This window comes from Pagrus pagrus (genome assembly GCF_965226575.1).
Source record: "Pagrus pagrus genome assembly, chromosome: 1".
Lineage (NCBI taxonomy): Eukaryota > Metazoa > Chordata > Actinopteri > Spariformes > Sparidae > Pagrus > Pagrus pagrus.
The window spans coordinates 25,286,698-25,305,793 of record NC_140185.1 but is presented as its reverse complement, the minus strand read 5'-3'; the positions used below and the strand labels follow the sequence as shown (position 1 = coordinate 25,305,793).

The 19,096-nt window shown below is 38.3% G+C and overlaps 1 protein-coding gene across 1 annotated transcript; it reads right to left on the bottom strand.

The window, feature by feature from the left end:
* Positions 1 to 502: 502 nt before the first annotated feature.
* tcf25 (TCF25 ribosome quality control complex subunit) lies at positions 503 to 18,880 on the bottom strand. Its single transcript, XM_084357030.1, has 18 exons — positions 18,552 to 18,880; positions 17,273 to 17,407; positions 17,079 to 17,153; positions 16,711 to 16,835; positions 15,869 to 15,934; positions 15,676 to 15,758; positions 13,338 to 13,468; positions 12,107 to 12,206; positions 8,956 to 9,049; positions 8,786 to 8,878; positions 7,376 to 7,481; positions 6,481 to 6,640; positions 6,279 to 6,366; positions 5,884 to 6,042; positions 5,703 to 5,793; positions 4,933 to 5,012; positions 4,713 to 4,788; positions 503 to 1,458 (listed from the first exon to the last, which is right to left on the bottom strand). The coding sequence occupies exons 1-18, from the start codon at positions 18,774 to 18,776 to the stop codon at positions 1,291 to 1,293; spliced, it is 2,055 nt and encodes a 684-aa protein (XP_084213156.1). The 5' UTR covers positions 18,777 to 18,880; the 3' UTR covers positions 503 to 1,290.
* Between the last annotated feature and the right edge of the window lie 216 nt (positions 18,881 to 19,096).

Genomic DNA, 19,096 nt, shown 5'->3' with positions numbered 1-19,096 from the left:
TGCAGAAAGAAATCTACGCAAAGGCAACTGTCTACACACCCAGTTGGTGTTTGTTAAAAACACTTTTAAAGGCTAGATTTTCTTAACCTGACCTGTTGATTGTCAGGCGCACCGGTGCGACCAGTGAAAATGTTTAGTCACGTCACGCATGTGCGACCAAAATAGTTGCACGCTTGTTTTATTTTTAAATGTTTAGCAAATAATGTGATAGGAAAGCAAAGAAGTCAGAAGAGTGGGTAAACACAGCTGCTATTTATGAAAAAGCTTCATATATATTTATTTTAATCAATGTTTTTACTTGATTTATTTCTTTTTAAATCAGAATAAACTCTGTACAAGATAATTATGGTGACAGCATTGCCTCAGAAATGCTTCTTTGGGAAACTCAACACAATTTCTCCTAACTGATTGGGCGAGTGTGTCTCAGCAGCAGGTCTCAGATATGTTTCTTTCAAATAAAGTTGTTTCGAAGATCAAAATGGAGGATATTCCCAATACAAGCTCAAACAAAAGAGGTTATTATTTCATTTGCAAAAACAGATCAAACAGATTCAAAAGGCTGGTCTGGTTAAACATGTTAAAGAGAGCAGAGAGTGTTTAAAACACGATAAAAGAGCCTTCAGTTTTCACCTCTATTTTTCATGTTAAGCGCCTTTGTCAATGAGAATAAAGTGTTCTGTTTCTGTTACATCCTGTATTAAACTGCTCAATCTGAATTAGCGATAAAGAACTTCCAGTCAAAATAAAAAGACTGTTTAAACTTTTTTCTTATTTCATAAAGCAGTCCATTGTTTGTGAGCATGACAACTCTCACAAACCAGAGGACGAAGAACAAAGAGTGGCGCCTAGTATATGTGTGTGTACTGTGTTTTTTATAAAAATGATTCATTTTGCAGCAACAACATATACTAGACATGTTGCAGATATGCTACAAAATGGGTATTTTTTATAAAAACCACAGTGAAATTTATGGGAACTAACCAATCTGACGGGTTGGACTAGAATAACGTTTCCCATGTTGACAAATGTCCGGAAATTGTGTTTTTGATCAACGCCACTAAAGCCGGGGAGAGACTCGTAACTCCATCTCCTCCTTTCACTTTAGTCCTCTGAAATTGTGACAATTAAAAAAATACTATTCGGTTGTCCCACGCCATCTCTTTTTTAATTATAAACAACATTAAATAATTTCATTTTACTTGTTGTCATTACACTTTATTAAGTTTATTATTGTCTATCGATTCCTCTTCATCCTCACACTGGACATTCCTCCTCTGTCTCCCTCCTCTCTCAGTCCCATTCCTCCTCGTCTCTGTACGGGTTGTCCTCTCTCGGCGGCTCCTGAAACCTGATGTTTGCCAGCATGTCCCTCATTGCCACCATTAGTCGATTCACTTCCTGGTTCAGCTCCTGACCAGCTCGAGCCACTTCCATGTCGTCCTCCTGCCTCAGTTCACCCTTAACGAGGAAAGAGAGGTCAGGAAATCACATTATTTTCTGTTAGTCTAGTGTTGAACTGATATTCCACGATTACCACAAGTTCAACAGTTTCATCTCTCTGGATGAACTGGATGGCTCAAAGCTGTCAGACCAGAAGAATGTGTCCTACTGTTTTATTTTACAAAGCGAGTAAATAATACTAAATCTGCTCTGGAACTCCCTGCCTCAGGCTTGCAGAATAATTAATCTTTCAAGCACTTCACAAAACTTTTCCTTTTGAAACAGCTTTTAATTGATGCTGATACAAAGTTTTATTTCCAACATGTCCTATCTGTTTTATAATCATTGTTTTTCTTTATATGTTCTTATTGTTTGGTATTTCATTCCATTTTATTTTGGATTATTTTAATTTGCTGTATTCTATTTGCCTCATTGAAGACCTAAAATGTTTTAATCCTGGTTCAACGATGTTTTGAGAGGTCATATACAAATTAAGTTTATTATTTTGATTAATATTATAAACAATCCCACTTAATTAATCAGCCAAAAGTACTTTTATTCTTTGAAACACAATGCACCCTCAACCAGGATAATCTATGCTTGTGTTATGTAAAGATAATATTATCTTGTTTGCAGATCTGTAACAGTAAAAATATACTGTATATTCCTTCGTCTTAACTACATTTGTTCTATCCAAGTTGTATCTCTTCCTCTCCATTAGTGGATAACATGATCAAAATAGATGGAACCATCCTGATGGAAACATGCCTCGGGCCCATCTGGTAACATGAAGCATGTATGACCCACAAGATGAGCAGTAAATGGGTGTGCCTGATGTATCTTTAAGTGAAGGCAGTTGGATTGTGCCACACAGTGGACTTAATATGGACAATCAATAAGATCACTGAACTTTCTAACTTCAATATTAAAGTCTCTGTATATAAAAACAGAGAAGTATGCACACACAGTCTTTGCATAACATTTACGATCACCTGGGAACACACTGTTCCAGGCCAAGCACCTCAACCATCGTAAGAAATTGACAACGCCCCCCTTGTTCAACCTTGAACCTTCAGCCAAAAATAAAATTCAGTCATTATCTACTCACCCCACGGCGGAGGAAACTTGGGTGAAGTTTTTTTTAGTCAACAAAATATTTCTGGAGCTTCACTGCAAAACCGCTGTACTATTCTCAAAAACAACTGAAGTAGATAGGGATTGTTTTCAAAATGTAAATAAATAAATGAAATGGCTCTTTACAATTGGTCATGCTTAATCCAAGTCTCTGGATTGATTTGAAAATACAGCCATGCGTCGAGGGTGTAAATTATATATTTTCAAATCACTCTGTATGGAGCCATTTGATGTTTTTTCTGTGTTTTTTTACATTTTAAATCAGATCCCCAGCTACTTTAATGTTGTGGATTACAAAACTGCATCTGACTTTTCATCAGCATGACGGTGAGGAGATAATAACTGAATTTGCAAATTATTCTTACGGAGTGTTTTCAGGTTTACACTGCTCTTCAGTTCTCCATCCCTTAAACAGCGATAATCAGCCAGAGATCAATGGTTTGAAGTTTCACACTTTTTACACTGCAGTCATCACTCGACAACAACCACTCAGTCTGCTGACTCCCTTACTCCCCTTGACAGGCATGAATGTTGGGGGTGAAGCCTGTTAAGCCAATGAGTATACTCAAAACACTACGGTACATTACACCAAGATAATTTCTATTATACATAGCAAATAAAAATCTTGTTTCAGATAACGGTAAATGTACATATATATTACTTAAATCGACTTAAATAAAGCTAAAATTTAGTGGATTTTTAGAGGCACTTAAGACACAGCTTGCTTTCTGAACCCTCCAAAATACAAGTGGATAGATAAAGACAATTATATATATGTTATGAAAAGGATTACTTTTCTATCCATCTTAAGAAAAATATCCATTAAATTCTCGATCAAGTGGGTCAAATTTTTCATGCAGGTGTTAAATGAATAAAACTGTAATATTTTTTCTTTTTTTCTTTCCAGCAAGCCTTAATGCTTTTTATTTTATTTCCTTTTCAACCTCCCTCTGACATCCTTTGCATTGCTTTTGTGTGTACCTCTCCCTAAATGTACAAAGTTTTCCTACATTTTGTAAAAAATCTGTGGATGGCAGAAGAAATGAGACTTCCCTTATCCTTGCAATATAAATTTCTGCCCAAAAATAAAAAGAATTAAACAAATGGCTAGGTTGCCTCAGAGTAACTTCCACTTCTTTGACAAAAAGATCTTAAAACATTCACTCCTTTCTGTCAAACAGTCAGCCTCAAACAGAAAGTGCTGTACAAGTTCCTGAGAGTCCATGAGGGTGGACAGATTTTGATGTCTGTATGACGGCGAGCATTTGTAGGAATGAATAGTGATTAATGATTAAATGATGAAGTGTAAGCAGAAACATGGAACGTGCTCAACTAACACTGGACATATTCTAAAGATTTAGTTCCTATAAATATAGATAACATTCAAGATTGACAATACTTATGAAAAGTAGACAGAGTAAACTCACTTGGCTCTATGTTTGAATAATATATAAACATAAACATATAACTCAATTACAAGGAAAGAGACTGCAAAGCCAAAGCCACAAACAACTTCATGAATGTTGTTATTGTTTTGTCCTTCAGTGACACACTGGGAAACGGTGGACATGCTGTTAACAAGGTCATATGCTTTCCTTCATATTTAGCAGTTGTCATCCCCTCAGGGTAACCATGAGTCTTTGGAGGAAGTGTTCCATCTTGTTAGAATGGTTGTCCAGATCTTTTTTACCAGTTCAGTTTCCACCAGCCCTGGAGGGTCCGGCAACTAAATGGGTACATCTGTAAATTATCTTACTAATCGTTTCATAGAAAACCAACCTTAAACACAGTTAACTTTGAGCTCTTTCAATGATTCGGGTCAGGAAGCTAAATAAAAACAGACGACTCTTGGGACATCTCACAGGAAGATGATTCATGATTTTCTCTGGAGCCAATCAGTTTGCATGTGGGACTCAAAGCTATTCATCATATGATATCCCATCCACAAAACGGGCCTTTGCTAGTGTCCTAGGAAGCTTTCTACTAATACTTGCCCATTTTTTTAATGTACAGAGATAATAGTACTATGTGTCTTTCCATAAAATTACCTCACAACTCTTTTTTCCCCAAATCCTAATCCATTCGTTATCCATACCCATTTCCTACCAGACCTATCTTGCCTGATCCGTGCTACTCACCTGAAGGTTGAAGTTTGGCAGCAAAGACCGGAAAAACAGCGACAATGTACTCTCATTGGATGCGCCAACATGCTGCCTGTATGCAGACACAAACACACAGAGAAATCTCACTAAAGTGTGACATTGGATACATGATAAAATGCCTGTTGCTTGTAAACAACAATATTTGCATCTTCTTTTGACTGTACTGTGGCATTTCATGTGCACAGCTGTCTATTACCTCTCTGGTCTGTTATACGATGTGACTGAGTCCAGTGGAGGCAGAGGGTCGAAGCCCATCACAGGCTGACTAGTCACGTCCTGAAGGTATCAAACAAATGGCTGTATTAGAGTCACTTCCTCAGGGGTGCATGAGTTAAGAGAGACATGAATTACATGCAAGACTGGAGGCTTTGTGAGGATCCTCTGTAGGGCACAGATTATATGATTCTTCGAAGGTCTATGACTCAATATTGATTTGTGTTTTTTGGGGGGAGGGGGGGGGGGGGGGGGTGACCTATGTGAGGTGAAGCACAGCAGAATATGTTACAGTATATAGCAGCAAGGTTTTGCATGTGAAAAAGCAACTATGCCGATTAGAAAAACCTCTGCCATTGTCATTTTAGACAATTACGTTTATTGTTAAACTGTAAATATTCAGTCTCTGTTATGTTTTTGTCAGAAGTGTTTGACAACCACATTTGAGGTATCACTGCAAAAATCAGTGTATATCTGCTGATATATCGATACCGGAGTTTTCTGCTCCCTAATATTGGTATCATCCTCAGCCCCAAAAACTGTATATCGGTCAGGCTCTACTGGATTTGACAGTTTGATCTATAAACTGGTTTAATTCCTCTGTCTTGTGAGGATACTTGGAACTCACACTGTATAAGAAAATTGTCAAGATTTGATCCTACTGATGCTCATCACACCTCCTGTGTCTACTGAGTGAATTGAGGACAGTGCAGATTCAATGAATCATAAGTGTGGTTCCTGATTGTTCCTCACCAGGGGCAGACTTGCAACGGCTTCCTTGATCTCGGAGAGGAGGACGTGGCGATGGATGTTCCTCGGTGCGCTCTGGTACCTCTGCTTTCTCCTGAAACACAGTAATGAAGGTAAAACGCTGGTTTACGAAGCACATATTGCACAGAAATGTGGGCAGCCGAGCAGCTTATTGAGATCTTACTTGTTTTGGCAGTCTTCAACAAAAGGGTCTTCGGCATCATCTCGACGCAGCACCTCTTTCACAGACTCCTCCAACCACAGCATTACTGCTGCTTCCCTCCACAGGCTGCAGGTCCTCCCCACATACAGTGCCGTCAGTTCAGCCAGGGCTGGGGGCTGCCTAGAGACAGAAGGTAGGTTGAGTTTTTTTAACGTTAGGGTAGGAGCAAAATTGATACAGGATAAAAATAAAGGCCATGGAAAATTTTGCAGCTAAAACATACGCCTTTTTCATAGTTGATGGTTATACAACATTGGATGATAAAGGGTACCATACAACATTAATATCATGGAGTTTTCATGGATTTTAATTGCTCGGTTTGCAACACTTCAGATAAGAAAGGGAGCAAACATTACCCTATCTGACTCTTTGGGCCAAAGAAGGCATGTGAGGTGACTGTTGCATCTGGCTGCACAGTACACAGGTCCAGTAGAGGCATCAAGACTGCAGAAAACATATTCACAGCAACACAATAAGATGAAAACACACATTAACAATGCTTTTGAATAAGAGGCAATAATGTCTAAATATTCATATACTGGTAGTGGTTCATTTAACCTCCAGGGAACATGATGAGAGCATCCTGCAGCATCCGGTCCGCTTTACGTCTTTGTTTGTCACTATCTTCGGGATCCAGATCTTCCTGCTGACTGAGGTGGAAATGGCAAAGTGCAGTGGAGAACGCAAAGTTTGGCAGCTGGGACAGGTTTCTGTGCTCCTGAAACACAAAAACAAAACGTTTCTGTATCAGACTGAAACGCTGACGCTGGTCATACCAGCAAAAGCATTTTTTCATCAACCTCTCCCGGTTTCTTCCTGGGGCCCAAATCTCCTATACTTTCCCCAATGTATGGCAATATAACACACTCCTTCACACACTTTCCCCTTTTAATTATTATAACCTGATTCTTGCACAGTAGAGCATGCTGTGTGCCGTTGTGTGCTGTTCTGTTGTGCCACGTACTCGTCAGTGAGTGAAATGGATAAATGGAGAATATCTTAACAAATTTCAGACACCCTGGAGAGAAGAATTCACATTTAAGTTTTAAAGGGAAGGGGCTGTAAAATTCATTTTTCTGTCAATCACTGGGGTCACACCGAATCAATCCCCACTGAGAGGCTGACAAACACAGGGCAGTGGCTCGCAAAGACAAAAAAAATTAATAAATTAAAAGTGATATATATTACTTTTTGTCACAGATTTATGCAAGTTTATGCTAGAGGGCAAATTATTCTGCGTTGTTTTCTGAGAATTAAAACTGAAATGAAAATAATTTGACAAAAAAATGCAGTTGCGCTTCACTTATTTTCATCCTTTAAACATCACCAGAATGCAGGAAACACAGTCCTTGAATCAAACATTTTTTGGGGGTTGGACACCCAGAACCCTGCTTTGGTTTCGAAATCCTAAGCATGATGCTGGCACATATCTGCACATGATGGCACACTTTACCTCCCAGTCCTGGTATAACTGGAGGAGACACTGGTACTCTCTGGAACGCAGCATCAGTAAATCGATGAGCAGGAGCATGCAAAGAGGGTCGGAGTCCGGGTCCAAACTGACAAAAGAGTTGGAAACAAGACAGGAAACAAGTGATCACTACAAGCACTTAACCAAAAAAAAACAGACCAAACAAACAAACAAACCAGATAGAATCAAAAGCACTACAGCTCTACTATTTCCTCCCAGAGTAAATTGAGGAACTTGGGCAGACGGCCAAATTAAGTAACCACGCAGTGTCTTTGCTCAAAACTGTCAGTCTGCTGTGCATAAAATACTTCTGACAATAAAATAAATTAAATAAGTTATTTTTTCTGGTTTCCTTCAAAAGGCTTAAAAACTATCTGAGCCTTATGATAATACCTAAAACAAAATATCACTATTGATTTGTTTTTTTTCTCTTAAACGGTGGATTGACAGAGTTAATCATATCACATATATGAGTTTTAAGAGTGCTTTGTTTACAAAATATGTAATCAATCATGTTGGCATTGTGAGCCAATACTGATTTAATCACTGCTGGCTGGAGGAGGACAGATTTTCCAGAGTAGGATGGAAAATCATAGATAAGCATCGTCCATCATATGGGAAGGCTGTAAAGCTCGAGCTATGGACAACTGATGGCAGCAGTGCGTGAGAACAGTCCTCTTAGTGTGCATTATGTAAGCACCAGCATGATATGGGAGGTTTTAAGTTGTGGGTTGAGGTTTGAATAATTACACTGACTGATCTTATTATAATCCAATTATTCTATCATATGTAAGATCTTGGTCAAACATATTACATCAGCCTGTATGTCACTGTTATACAGATCCAAATCACATTGTGGATGATAAAGCACAAACTAGGAATTCGGAAGAACTTGGAAGAAACACGTGTTCAGCTGTTGTACTTTTAATAAATAATTTGGGGGGTTATGCCCCTTGATTTGCCATAGTGTGTGGCAAATCAAGTGGCATAATCGTGTCATACCACGAATAAAAAGCACATTTTCAAACTTCCCCTTGTGCCCGAACAGGATTAATACTGGCAGAACACTAACCTAATAGTTGAGTTTAAATTCTGTGAAGATTATTTCCAAGTCTGCTGACTGGTGGCTATTTTTTTCAGGGAAATAATAGTTCTGTTCGTTGCGCTCGGAAGCCAAACAATACTTTTTAGTGTGATGTCAAACACAAGACAGTGTCTAAACTGCCACCTTCCTTCTCTCTGAAATAGAGTGAGGGTCAGAAATAATGGGAACAAATTAGATAAGTTCATCATAAAGGGCCCGGGGATGTAAAGACTGTAACTGAGCTAAAAGCATTGTTTATTGGTTACTGTTTCCCTTTAACTCTATAGCACAAGCTTTTCCACATGTACCTCAGGATCAGTTTGCAGTACTCCAAAGCCGTACGTGGGCATCCTCTCTTCTCCAGAAACATCATGTGCTTATAAAGAGCCAGATAAAATGCCCTGTAAACAGAGATTATTGAATCATCGAATTTCTAAGTCCTTATACAAGTGTCTAACAAATGAAAAGAATAACCAACCTGTTCTCCGGTCTCAGATAATCAAGTCTGCAGGTACCTGAGGTCAGACTGAATAAAGGGTGAAAAGCGCACTCAAAGCTGTACAGGGCCCTCTCTGGAACAAAAAACAAACAAAAAAACACTTTCACTGAAGGAGCAGCAAACTGGGTGTTACACAAAGAACAGAGAGGAGCACAAAACACAGCTGTACAACGCTGCAGTTGCAGGGGTCTATCAATTCATTTTAATCTCTGAGATAATCACATCCCCAGCAGTGTTTTGTATAAAAAAAGACCAAAACTGGAAAATACTGTCTTACTTCTCTGTCTTAAGTTCAAGTTCAACTAATGGCATCTTATTCAATCAGCCAGGGGAATAAGACAAATGGCTGTTGTTAAATTATCCCTCGAGGTTGAGGAGGGGGGGGGATAATAAACCGAGTATTGTGCTTTTCATGGACTGTGATTTTTTTAACAATGCCTGTTTTGTTGAATTAACACTGACAAAAGCAAACTGACACTGAGCACGAAAACAACTTTCTGCCTTGCAATTGTTTGTTGTTCATGACTGATCAGCGACAGGGGGTCACGTATTACAAGGTCACACGCATATAGACGTGACAGTGGATTGACACGCAGTCCAAGTTGTTTGTGCGTTGTTTTTCAGCAACAAAAACAAGGACTATAAAGAAAAGAATATGAGTGAGAGGATGGATTAAGAGGATATGCGGAAAGCAAGGTTTATTTTTGCACTGAAAGAGATATCTAGCTGTCGTCGGCTGGCCTGCTGTCCCCGAGTTCCTTTTTTTGTTGAGCAAATCACAAATACTGATCATCTTTCACTGGTGCGTGCAGCGATCTGCCTCCGATCTGTGTTTTTTTGTTGATCTCTCTAAAAACCATCGGCGATGGCAAGATAAGGGATAAAATTCTGAGAGAGCTCCTAATGGAGCCTTAAAAAAATCTAGCCAGGAGTCCTTGCTGGAAACGTGATTTAGGAAACGTCTTAGAGCAAATCTGAGCAGGGAAAGAACAGAAACCTTTATCTCGGTGATGAGGCAAGATTTACCCCATTGCTAGGGAGCGCACCAGTAAGCAGAGGGAGACGGGAAATTAAAAGTTCTTCTATTTTTAATCTTATCTAGGAGCTAGTCTTTACTTTAAGGAAAAATTCTTAGAAAGCGTCACAGTTCTCAAGATTTTCTTAGAATTTCATCTCTCTTTGTACCAGGAAACTTTATGAATGCGGCTCCTGTAGTGTAAACTTGGTTTAACTACAGCAACTGACAACTGCAGAAATAGATATAATCATTAGAAGGAATAATAACTACACATAATTATTTTCATTAGTGTATAATCACCTCAAAATAAAAATCACTGTGTTTTCATGACCTTAGAATGAGACTTATCCCAGCCCTTCCCCGGGTTTAAAAAGAAGTCAGCTGGCTTCAGGGCTTTTTATACTCGTGTCCCCTTCCTCTGAAATAACCTCCCAGCAGACATCAGACAATCTGGCTCTACTGACGCCTTTAAATCTAAACTCAAAACTTACTTCTTTGACTTAACCTTTCATTAGTCACTGACTAGCTTCTTCAGTGGGTCGGTCTCAGTCTCAATAAGTCTCTTACTATTAGAATTCACATTGTCCTGCCAACGAGAAACAATCTGTTTATTCTGATTAATGCCGCATTTCTCTAACTTTAGTTTATTGTTTTCTGTGCCCTCAAGCTGCAAGCTGTGTTGCTCTCTCAATGTGATCTCTATAGCTTTCTGCTCCTCCTCCTCCTCCTCCTACTCTCTTTTCATTCAGGCTCCCTTCTAATGAACCACAGGTCCCTTGGAACATCTCCCTCTCCTGGCTCCCGCTGCCTCACATATTGACGGATCTGGATCGTCATATCCTGGGCTACGCTCATTGCTCTCCTCTGTTTTACTATTTCCTTACATCTGTACTTCTGTGAAATTTGATGCGTCTTCACTCTGATGTTTTCTTTTTTACTGCTTATTATCTTGTATGGCCTGCCCTCTTCCAGGTCACCACGGTGGAGAGGAGGTCGTGTGGCTCGGGCACCACTTGGCGATGTCTCGGCCTGCTCAGTCGACCTCCTGGATCCACACACTTTACATATTAAATAATCACTTGTATCAGATATTCTGTCAATGCAATTTGTAAGTGTGAGTTTGTTGTTCTGTTCCGTACATGCGGCATCTATTGCATGATCCCTCCTCTGTGGCTCTTCTTGAGGTTTCTTCCGTCTGTTTTTTTGATTTTATATTTACAGAGGGAGCAGGTCTCCTCCATCCTCTGTCTGTCATTTTGCGCTGCCCCGTTTCTACAGTAGCCCAGACTGGACAAACCAAACACTGGCTCTACAGAGGGCCTTTCGCGTTTCTTGCAGTCACTGTAGAGGAAGGTGAGGTTGGGGGGGATTAGGTGGATTGCGATGTGCAACCACACTGCCTGATGCAACTAATCCTACACACTGAACCTTCAAAATAACAAACGTATCTTTTTTTCTATATGTCAGATGATCTCTGTTAGTTGTAAAGGGTTGTATAGTGCATTTAACCCAAGAACCCTGACCATTATTACTAGATGAATTTTGTTCCTAGTGTGGTATTTCTTACCAACTAACAAGGCCAACTTGTAAGGCCAAAGGGAATGACTTTTCATGTGTTCAATTAAAGAGATCCAAGCCATACCCCTGCTGGAAGCAAATTAAGTGATGAATAAATATTAAATGAACAGTGTGTGCCTGGTCCACTTAGCCAGGAAGAAACACAGAGTTGGACTTAAAAGGCTTAATAATGTCTGAAGAGGAACTGTGCAAAATTTGATGTCTATAAAGGAACAAAACTGGAACAGAAGGAGCTTGTGTATGAAGAGGTCTGTTTTTGAGATAGGAAAAACTCAGACGAGTAACTTTTAGGTTCATACTAGATTGTAGCTTAACGTTATGAGAAGAAAACAACATCATGCACTTAATACAACAAATAGTGTGGGTTTACCTTTAAGCTACATTAATCAGTTGCTCTGATGTTGAACTAATTCTGGTCAAATACACTGAATCCCTGTGTATGATTCTAATAACACCGCTTATCATTTACACATCTAGAGTCATGCCTTTGGTTTAGACTTTATGTAATTCATGAAAGGAAAAGTTGATCCTAACCTATGAGGTCCCTGGCCATCTCCTGATCCTCCTGTATGCGGCAGACATCAGAGAGCTGCAGCAAGGAATCGATGTGGTATGGGTTCAGCTGTAGCAGGGCCTGAAGAGAAGAAGAGAAGATGGACAAAGACATGAAGTCAGGATAGAAAAAAAAAATTTCTTTAGAAAAAGTGGGATTAGAAAAGCCTCACTGATCATGTGGTTACATTTTCTCAGAACTACAGATTTATAAATAAGTTGTGAAGTAGACACAGGCTAACCTCCACTAAGATGGGTTTTAATTATAATGCATACATGCATGCAGAAACATGAGACTCTCCTGGATAATTTAATGAAATTGCTAATGCAATCCAGACAGAAGAGTCACAAGTTAATGTTTGTCCATTGAGTGTAAACATTTGAACTTCTTTTCAGAAAGAAATTCTGTCAGCCTGGTTAATGTCTTAGTTTTACTACAGTATAATCACAATTCTCAGTTGCTGCATTTAATAACAAAATCCAAACATGGACTGATTCGTATTTCTTAGAGTATAAAACTACAAAAGCTCAACGTCTAACTTCACACAGTGGAGACCCGGACAACAGAACATTAAACTCAGTGAGTGGATGAAACTCTGACCTCTCCCCTAAAGTTTTAGTACACATCCTTCTATTTGGCTTTGAGCGAGGACATTTTAATTGCATTTGTTGATTATTTTTTAGTTACTTTATTCAAGGGCTAATAGGCTAGAATGGATAACATTATCTGTGCAATATTACGTAAACATTCTTGCCACCCAGACAACTGATAATTTTATGAATCCGCATCAATACTGAGGATGCATGTTTTTAGGGCTGTCCTATTGATTCATTTGATATGATATTTGTTTCTATTCTTTTGCTCTCTTTCGTTTAATGAGGTTTTGGAAAGAAGCTGAGAATTTCAGTGCCAATAAATATGGATTGAAGCAGCATATCTGTCAGATAAAAAAATATATATATATATAATATATTTTGTGACTTTTGGAAATAAAAACATCTATCTTTTTCAATAAACATTTAAATTTGTACTATACAACACTCTTGAGTTATTAGAAATTCATAATTATAACGTGTAGCCTTATCTTTATCTACAAAATAAAATCTGAATTTGAATGGTACAGCCCAACCTGATTTGAAATGTTACTACATCATCTTCAAACTCACTGACACCAAAGTGCATAGCGGAGAGGAACTTTATTTATTTTTTTACCACAATGTTGTTGGGATCCATGGACTCGACAGCATCCAAGAACTTGAACTGTACTTGTTGGTAGTCCCGATTGTGCTCAAAGGTGAAGAACTGAATGCCATCCTTTGACTGCAGCAAGCTCATTGAGATTCCTGTGGCGATGTCAAGCAGAGTTAAAAACAAGAACACATAATAAATACACAACAGGCTGATACAAGGTGAAGATCTATATCATTCACATTAGTAGATTTAAACAAACAAGTATACAAGACCCATATCATAGTGAAAAATGTTACACGCACAGTCCGAGCAAGGGAGCGATGTCTGAGCTATGTTCTACAGCATGTGTACTGACGAGGCTGGCGTCATCATTTCAATAGCTACTCTTACATGTGTTGAAAAAATTCTCATCTGACATGGCATGAATGGAAAAATTACCAAATACCGTACTTCAATGGTGACTTTCAGCGTGAACACAATCAGCCAGTCTTTCTGATGACGTCCGTGTAACAAATGCAACTTTTAGGCGATTTCATGGTGCCTAAATATAAGTAAACATTGCTCCTGAGGTGACATTGTTGCTTGTGCCTCGGGCGGCAAGGTGCCATTTAAGTTTGTGTTACATAACATAAAAACAGACCATACAGAGACTTAAATTGCTAACACTTGCTGAGAGAGGCTAGACTCTAGGGGGCCAGGAAAGCCCACAGAGACTATGTGATTGTGATTATGGGCTATAAAAAAAAAATGGTTTGAAAAATGGATTTAATTGGCTTAATTCACTTAAAGTTCTAAAAGTACTTGTTCTGCAGAAAAAATGTTCTATTCACTTTTTTACTTTTTCATCTGATGTTTTGATAATAACAGTAACGGTGCATTAATGTGTACATGATATTTTACTGCTGTACATGTTTAAGGTTGTGCTACTTATACTGTTGGGTAATTTAACCGACAGCAATGAATCATAGCCAGAGTTCAAAATGAACTTCTTAGTGTTTCTGCCAACGGCTGGAAACTGAAATAAAAGGATTAGCTGCTTTTCCTAACTTTAATAATTTAAATCTATTCTTAAATATTTTGAGATTTGTACTACAGTGGGAATCCCACTGGACTCTTGGTTATTGTGATGCCATTTCTCACTATGGTTAGAATTTTTAAACAGCAAACAATCGATTAACGAAGAAAATATTCATTAGATGAATCGATAATGAAAACAGTCATTAGTTGCATTAGTTGTCCTATATATAATAGATAAAAATGAGCTCCACGTCAACCAACTAAAACAGTGAAGTGCTGCTTTTACATTAACGCATGAGTAATAATAATATAATAGCATAACAGTCAAGGGGCAGTTTTTCTGTACTGAGTACTTTTACTTCGAACAGAGTATTTTTTCAGTGTTGTTTTTGTCCGTTAACCTGTGTAGGTGACAACAGGTTTATTTTGGGAAGTCTCTCCCGGTGTGAGGGAGAAGTACCAGCATGTTTCTACAGTAACTGAAAAGTGCTTCATGTTAAAATAAGTTAAGTTATAATATAAAGTAATCTGTAATGTGGCTAGATAAACATAATCACTACTTAAAGGCTGTGTTTGAAAAAGTGCCTGTTTATGCAATGTTACTGTGTTATGTTATGGTGTCCTCCACCATTCTTCACAGCAGACTTGTGTGAAACTCACATGGGTAAATGTTACTAGCAGAAAGGCAAGGCAAAGCAAGGCACTGAGACTACATGACTGTAGGGACAGCAGACATCTAGGCTCCATCAAATAACTGCGATGCAATTATTGAAGGTCATATTTTTTGTTATTTGCAGGATCAGTTGCATTAGTATCAGCCGTAGACATAAAAAACAGTGAAGTACTGTAGACCTGACCTGTGAGAATCTCTATCTCTGTCTCCAATATCTCTATAACTCAGCTTTTCATGAGATCATAAAAACAACCCTGTTTTCTCTGTGGTGATGTATTTTTCAGCTAATCCAAGAGGGTTTTTAAAAAGTGCATTAAGCTTAAGAAGTTGGACAATTTTCTCAACCCATAAAGGAACACTTAATCCTTCAGTTTATCAGAAATATCAAATCCAAACTCACCAAACTTTGAAATATATGGTTTTCACTGGGCTGTAATCTGTAAAGTAACTAGTAATTAACACTGTCCGAGAAATGTAGTAGGTTAAAATTTACAATATTTGCCTCTAAGATAAAGTGGAGTAGACGTATAAAGCTGCATTAAATGGAAATATTCAAGTAAAGTTTAAGTACCTTGAATTTGTACTTTACAGTTCTTGAGTAAATGTACTTAGTCACTTTCCACCACTGGGCACAAGCTTTTATTCAGATGACTGTGAGGAAAATCCTACCTGGGCGGCTAAAGCGAGGCCAGCTGTCTTTAGGACTGGTCATCCAGGTGCTACGGTGAAAATGTCGATTTCTCTGGCGAGGTCTGTCATCAGAGTATTAAAAAAAAGAGAACAAGAATAAACAACGTCCACACAGAGGACACAGGCCATTTAAATCCAAAAAATGTCACAAACGTTTTCCTTTTCCTTTTACCTTTGATCTCCTTGAACAGCTCGAGCCCCAAAGTACCTTTTCAGCTCCGTATCTGGGTTGAGATTCCTAATGAATCGACAAAGAAAATAACATTCAGCTCTTTTACTGGCAACTGGACAATGTGGGCGAGCTGAGGAAATACAATCAGAGGGAAACACAGGGGCTGTTTGATTTAGATATTATAGACAGGTCAGTCTATGTTTGCTTTAGACTTACAACACAAATGCAAAAGAAATTAAATAACATATCAAGCATAATTTTGCTATTATTTTCGTACTTTAACAAGTTGACTGGTAACAATACTGATCAAAAAGTAAACATGTGGATGGCAAGATTAACTATGACACACATGAAATTTTTTTCCTTTGACAGTTAATTGAAATGGCATAGACTGACATCACTGGTTGTGTGGCCAGCTGTGCAACATTTTTCAATAAGTTTTAACCATTGTTTAACCACTGTAGTGCATCCCCGGAGGTAGACAGCCTCTGAATAGTTTTCTTATGTGAGCAAGGTGCCACCACATGGTGGGAATTAGGAATCACAGGGATGTATATTAGTAACGAGGACCACTCACTCTCTATGGTCAGCCATTGTCCAATTCAAGCTGTTCACTGGTCAAGAGCTATTTTAACATTACTACTTAAAACATATTAATGTACAACTGTGTTTATACGAAATAATGCAGTACATTAGAAACCAGAGTGTTAGTTGCATGTAAATGTAAAGATTAATACTTCCGTCAAGGCCCACCTCAACTCTGTGTGGTGAAACGCTACACAAATAAGGACATGTGCGGTGAGACTATTTATTTGGCTGCATGAGAGATGTTGTCTCTTCACCTGTGCTCCACATGTAACACAGCTCTTCTGTCGGAGCCTCCACAATCCTCATTTTGCAAACTCAGACCATTGGACTGCTTCAGGTTCTCGAGCAATAAATCAATGTTATCATCTGGTACAGCCTCCTGCAGGTCATTTAAAAACAGTGAATTAAGAGAGAGAGTTTGTGGCTTTGACGAAAAATTGACTATGTTATTACCAGTTCAATGACTTTCATCATATGTTACAAATGTAAACAAAATATCAATCATTAATACAGTGATTGTTAATTATTAGACCATACCATCAGTTATTGTTTATCACACTATAGTTTCACAACTGTGTTACCAGAGCAGATATAGAATCCATTCAAGACACATTTACTGTACCTGTCCATCTTCTGGTGCCGCTTTTGTCTTCTTCTTTTTCTTCTTCTTTTTAACTCTGTCTCCTCCTGACAAAGACTGTTAAATAAAAGAGAGATGACAGTTAAATTATTACAAAATATGTAAATCAGCGGAATAATAAAGTCAAACAAAAGAGGATAACAGAAGACAATCTTCTCATATTACTTTATATTTACCTTTTTAGAGGCTTCCTCTTGCTTCTGATCTGTCTTCTCGATGTCTCTGTTATCAGTCTTTTCCATGCCACTTGTTTTGTTTTCATCTGGCTTCTCTGCCTCTTCATCAGGTGCCTCGTTGTCTGCATCGCATATCTAGTACGAAGTGAAATTGTCACGAAAGCTTGTTGTTTAAAGCAGTACTAAGCGTGATAAAAAAAACAACCCATATATAGACCAAACATTGCAAAAACTTTGTCCAACATCAAAACAACAACATCTCTTCCTGAGATAATGTCATCATGGTTAAAATAATTGAATTCAAAATACTACTCATGGAGAACATGTGTGTGTTAAGATGACAAGAGTTCATATTTAAGATTGTTATAAATCTGAAGTCTAAATAAATCTTTCTTTTAACTGGTTGGCGTAAACAGCTTCGACATCAAATGAGATTACTGTTATGACAGATAATACAGCCTAAGATGCTGCTCGCACTCTGGTATAACTCGAACTTTTAATATTAGGATTTAGACAATGTATTTTATCTTCATTTAGAAGTAAAGTTGATCTTAACTTGATATAAAAAATGGGTGATGTCTTGATTTAGTGATCAATTGCTTTATAACACAATGCAAATCTAATTTTATGACTGTTCAAAATAACTGGTAAACTTTCTTATTATATTTGAACATTTACATTATTTTAACAATTGATGATTCGACATACTTTAAATTCAAGTATTAATAGATTTTTGACATTATCTAATTCAAGGACAAGGGCTGAACAAATCCACAATCAACTTGACTTCATAAGGTTGTGTGAACTTTTACATTCAAAGCCACATCTGTCCAAAATAGGATCATCACTTAATAGCCAAGATAACTGTCTTTACCTCAGTTAAAAGAAGAAAAAAAAACCTGTAGAGGTAAATTGGATATTGTGCAATATGTATATATGAGTGTCCATTTTCTGTCACTTTAATAACATGCTAGTAAACATGCCTGTTGTAAGTTACAGTCCACTGGACCCTTGATTATCAGTGTTTTCCACAGGTTGGTGATGTAGATTGCTTCCCATAGATTTTCCACGTGTCATAGCCACATTTTTTAGCTAGCTAACTGTAACCTGCAGTAAAATGTTTAGTTTAATAAGCAGAGAAATTAGCTAACGTCACAAGGTTAGCCTGTGTGAGCAAGGTTCATCCACAGAGAGCTAACAGACACGTTACAGCATTTACTGGGAGGAAACACTAACGACTCTTTAACATGAAAATAGGGGAGTCACACCGTCACCTTACCAACTCATAAATGTTGCTGAAGTTTTTCTGAGCCTTGTTTTTCTTTGCCTTTCGGCCGCTTCCTTTCCCTACAGTCTGGGGAGAAACATTAGCCGTGTCCAGCTGCTCCTCTTCAGCCGCAGCCTGCTCCTCCTCCGGGCTGTCACCCAAAGTTAAATCCCCGCAGTCCAAGGCCTCCTGGCCCCGCTGTTTCCCTTTGAGCCTTCGCAGAGCTCGGCTAGACATTTTACACTACTCGTGTCGCACATACACGTCAATAATCGCGATTAAAACAGTTTTCAGGGGAGCTGACAGACACAACAAACCAAGGCAATGAGGGTCAATTCCATTGGTTTCCGTTTCTTCTTCTTCGAAGTGTTTCAACACCTCTGAGTGTGATGCTGCCCCCTGCAGGACGGAGGAGAAATTGCATCAATAACTATTTGTTCATTTGCAGGAGCATATCTTTAGTTTTACAGGGTCCAGTCACATTCATCAACAACGTGTCCAATTTCTTTTTACTATTTTTGCTCAGGAAAAAATAAATAAACAAATCCGTTAAAATA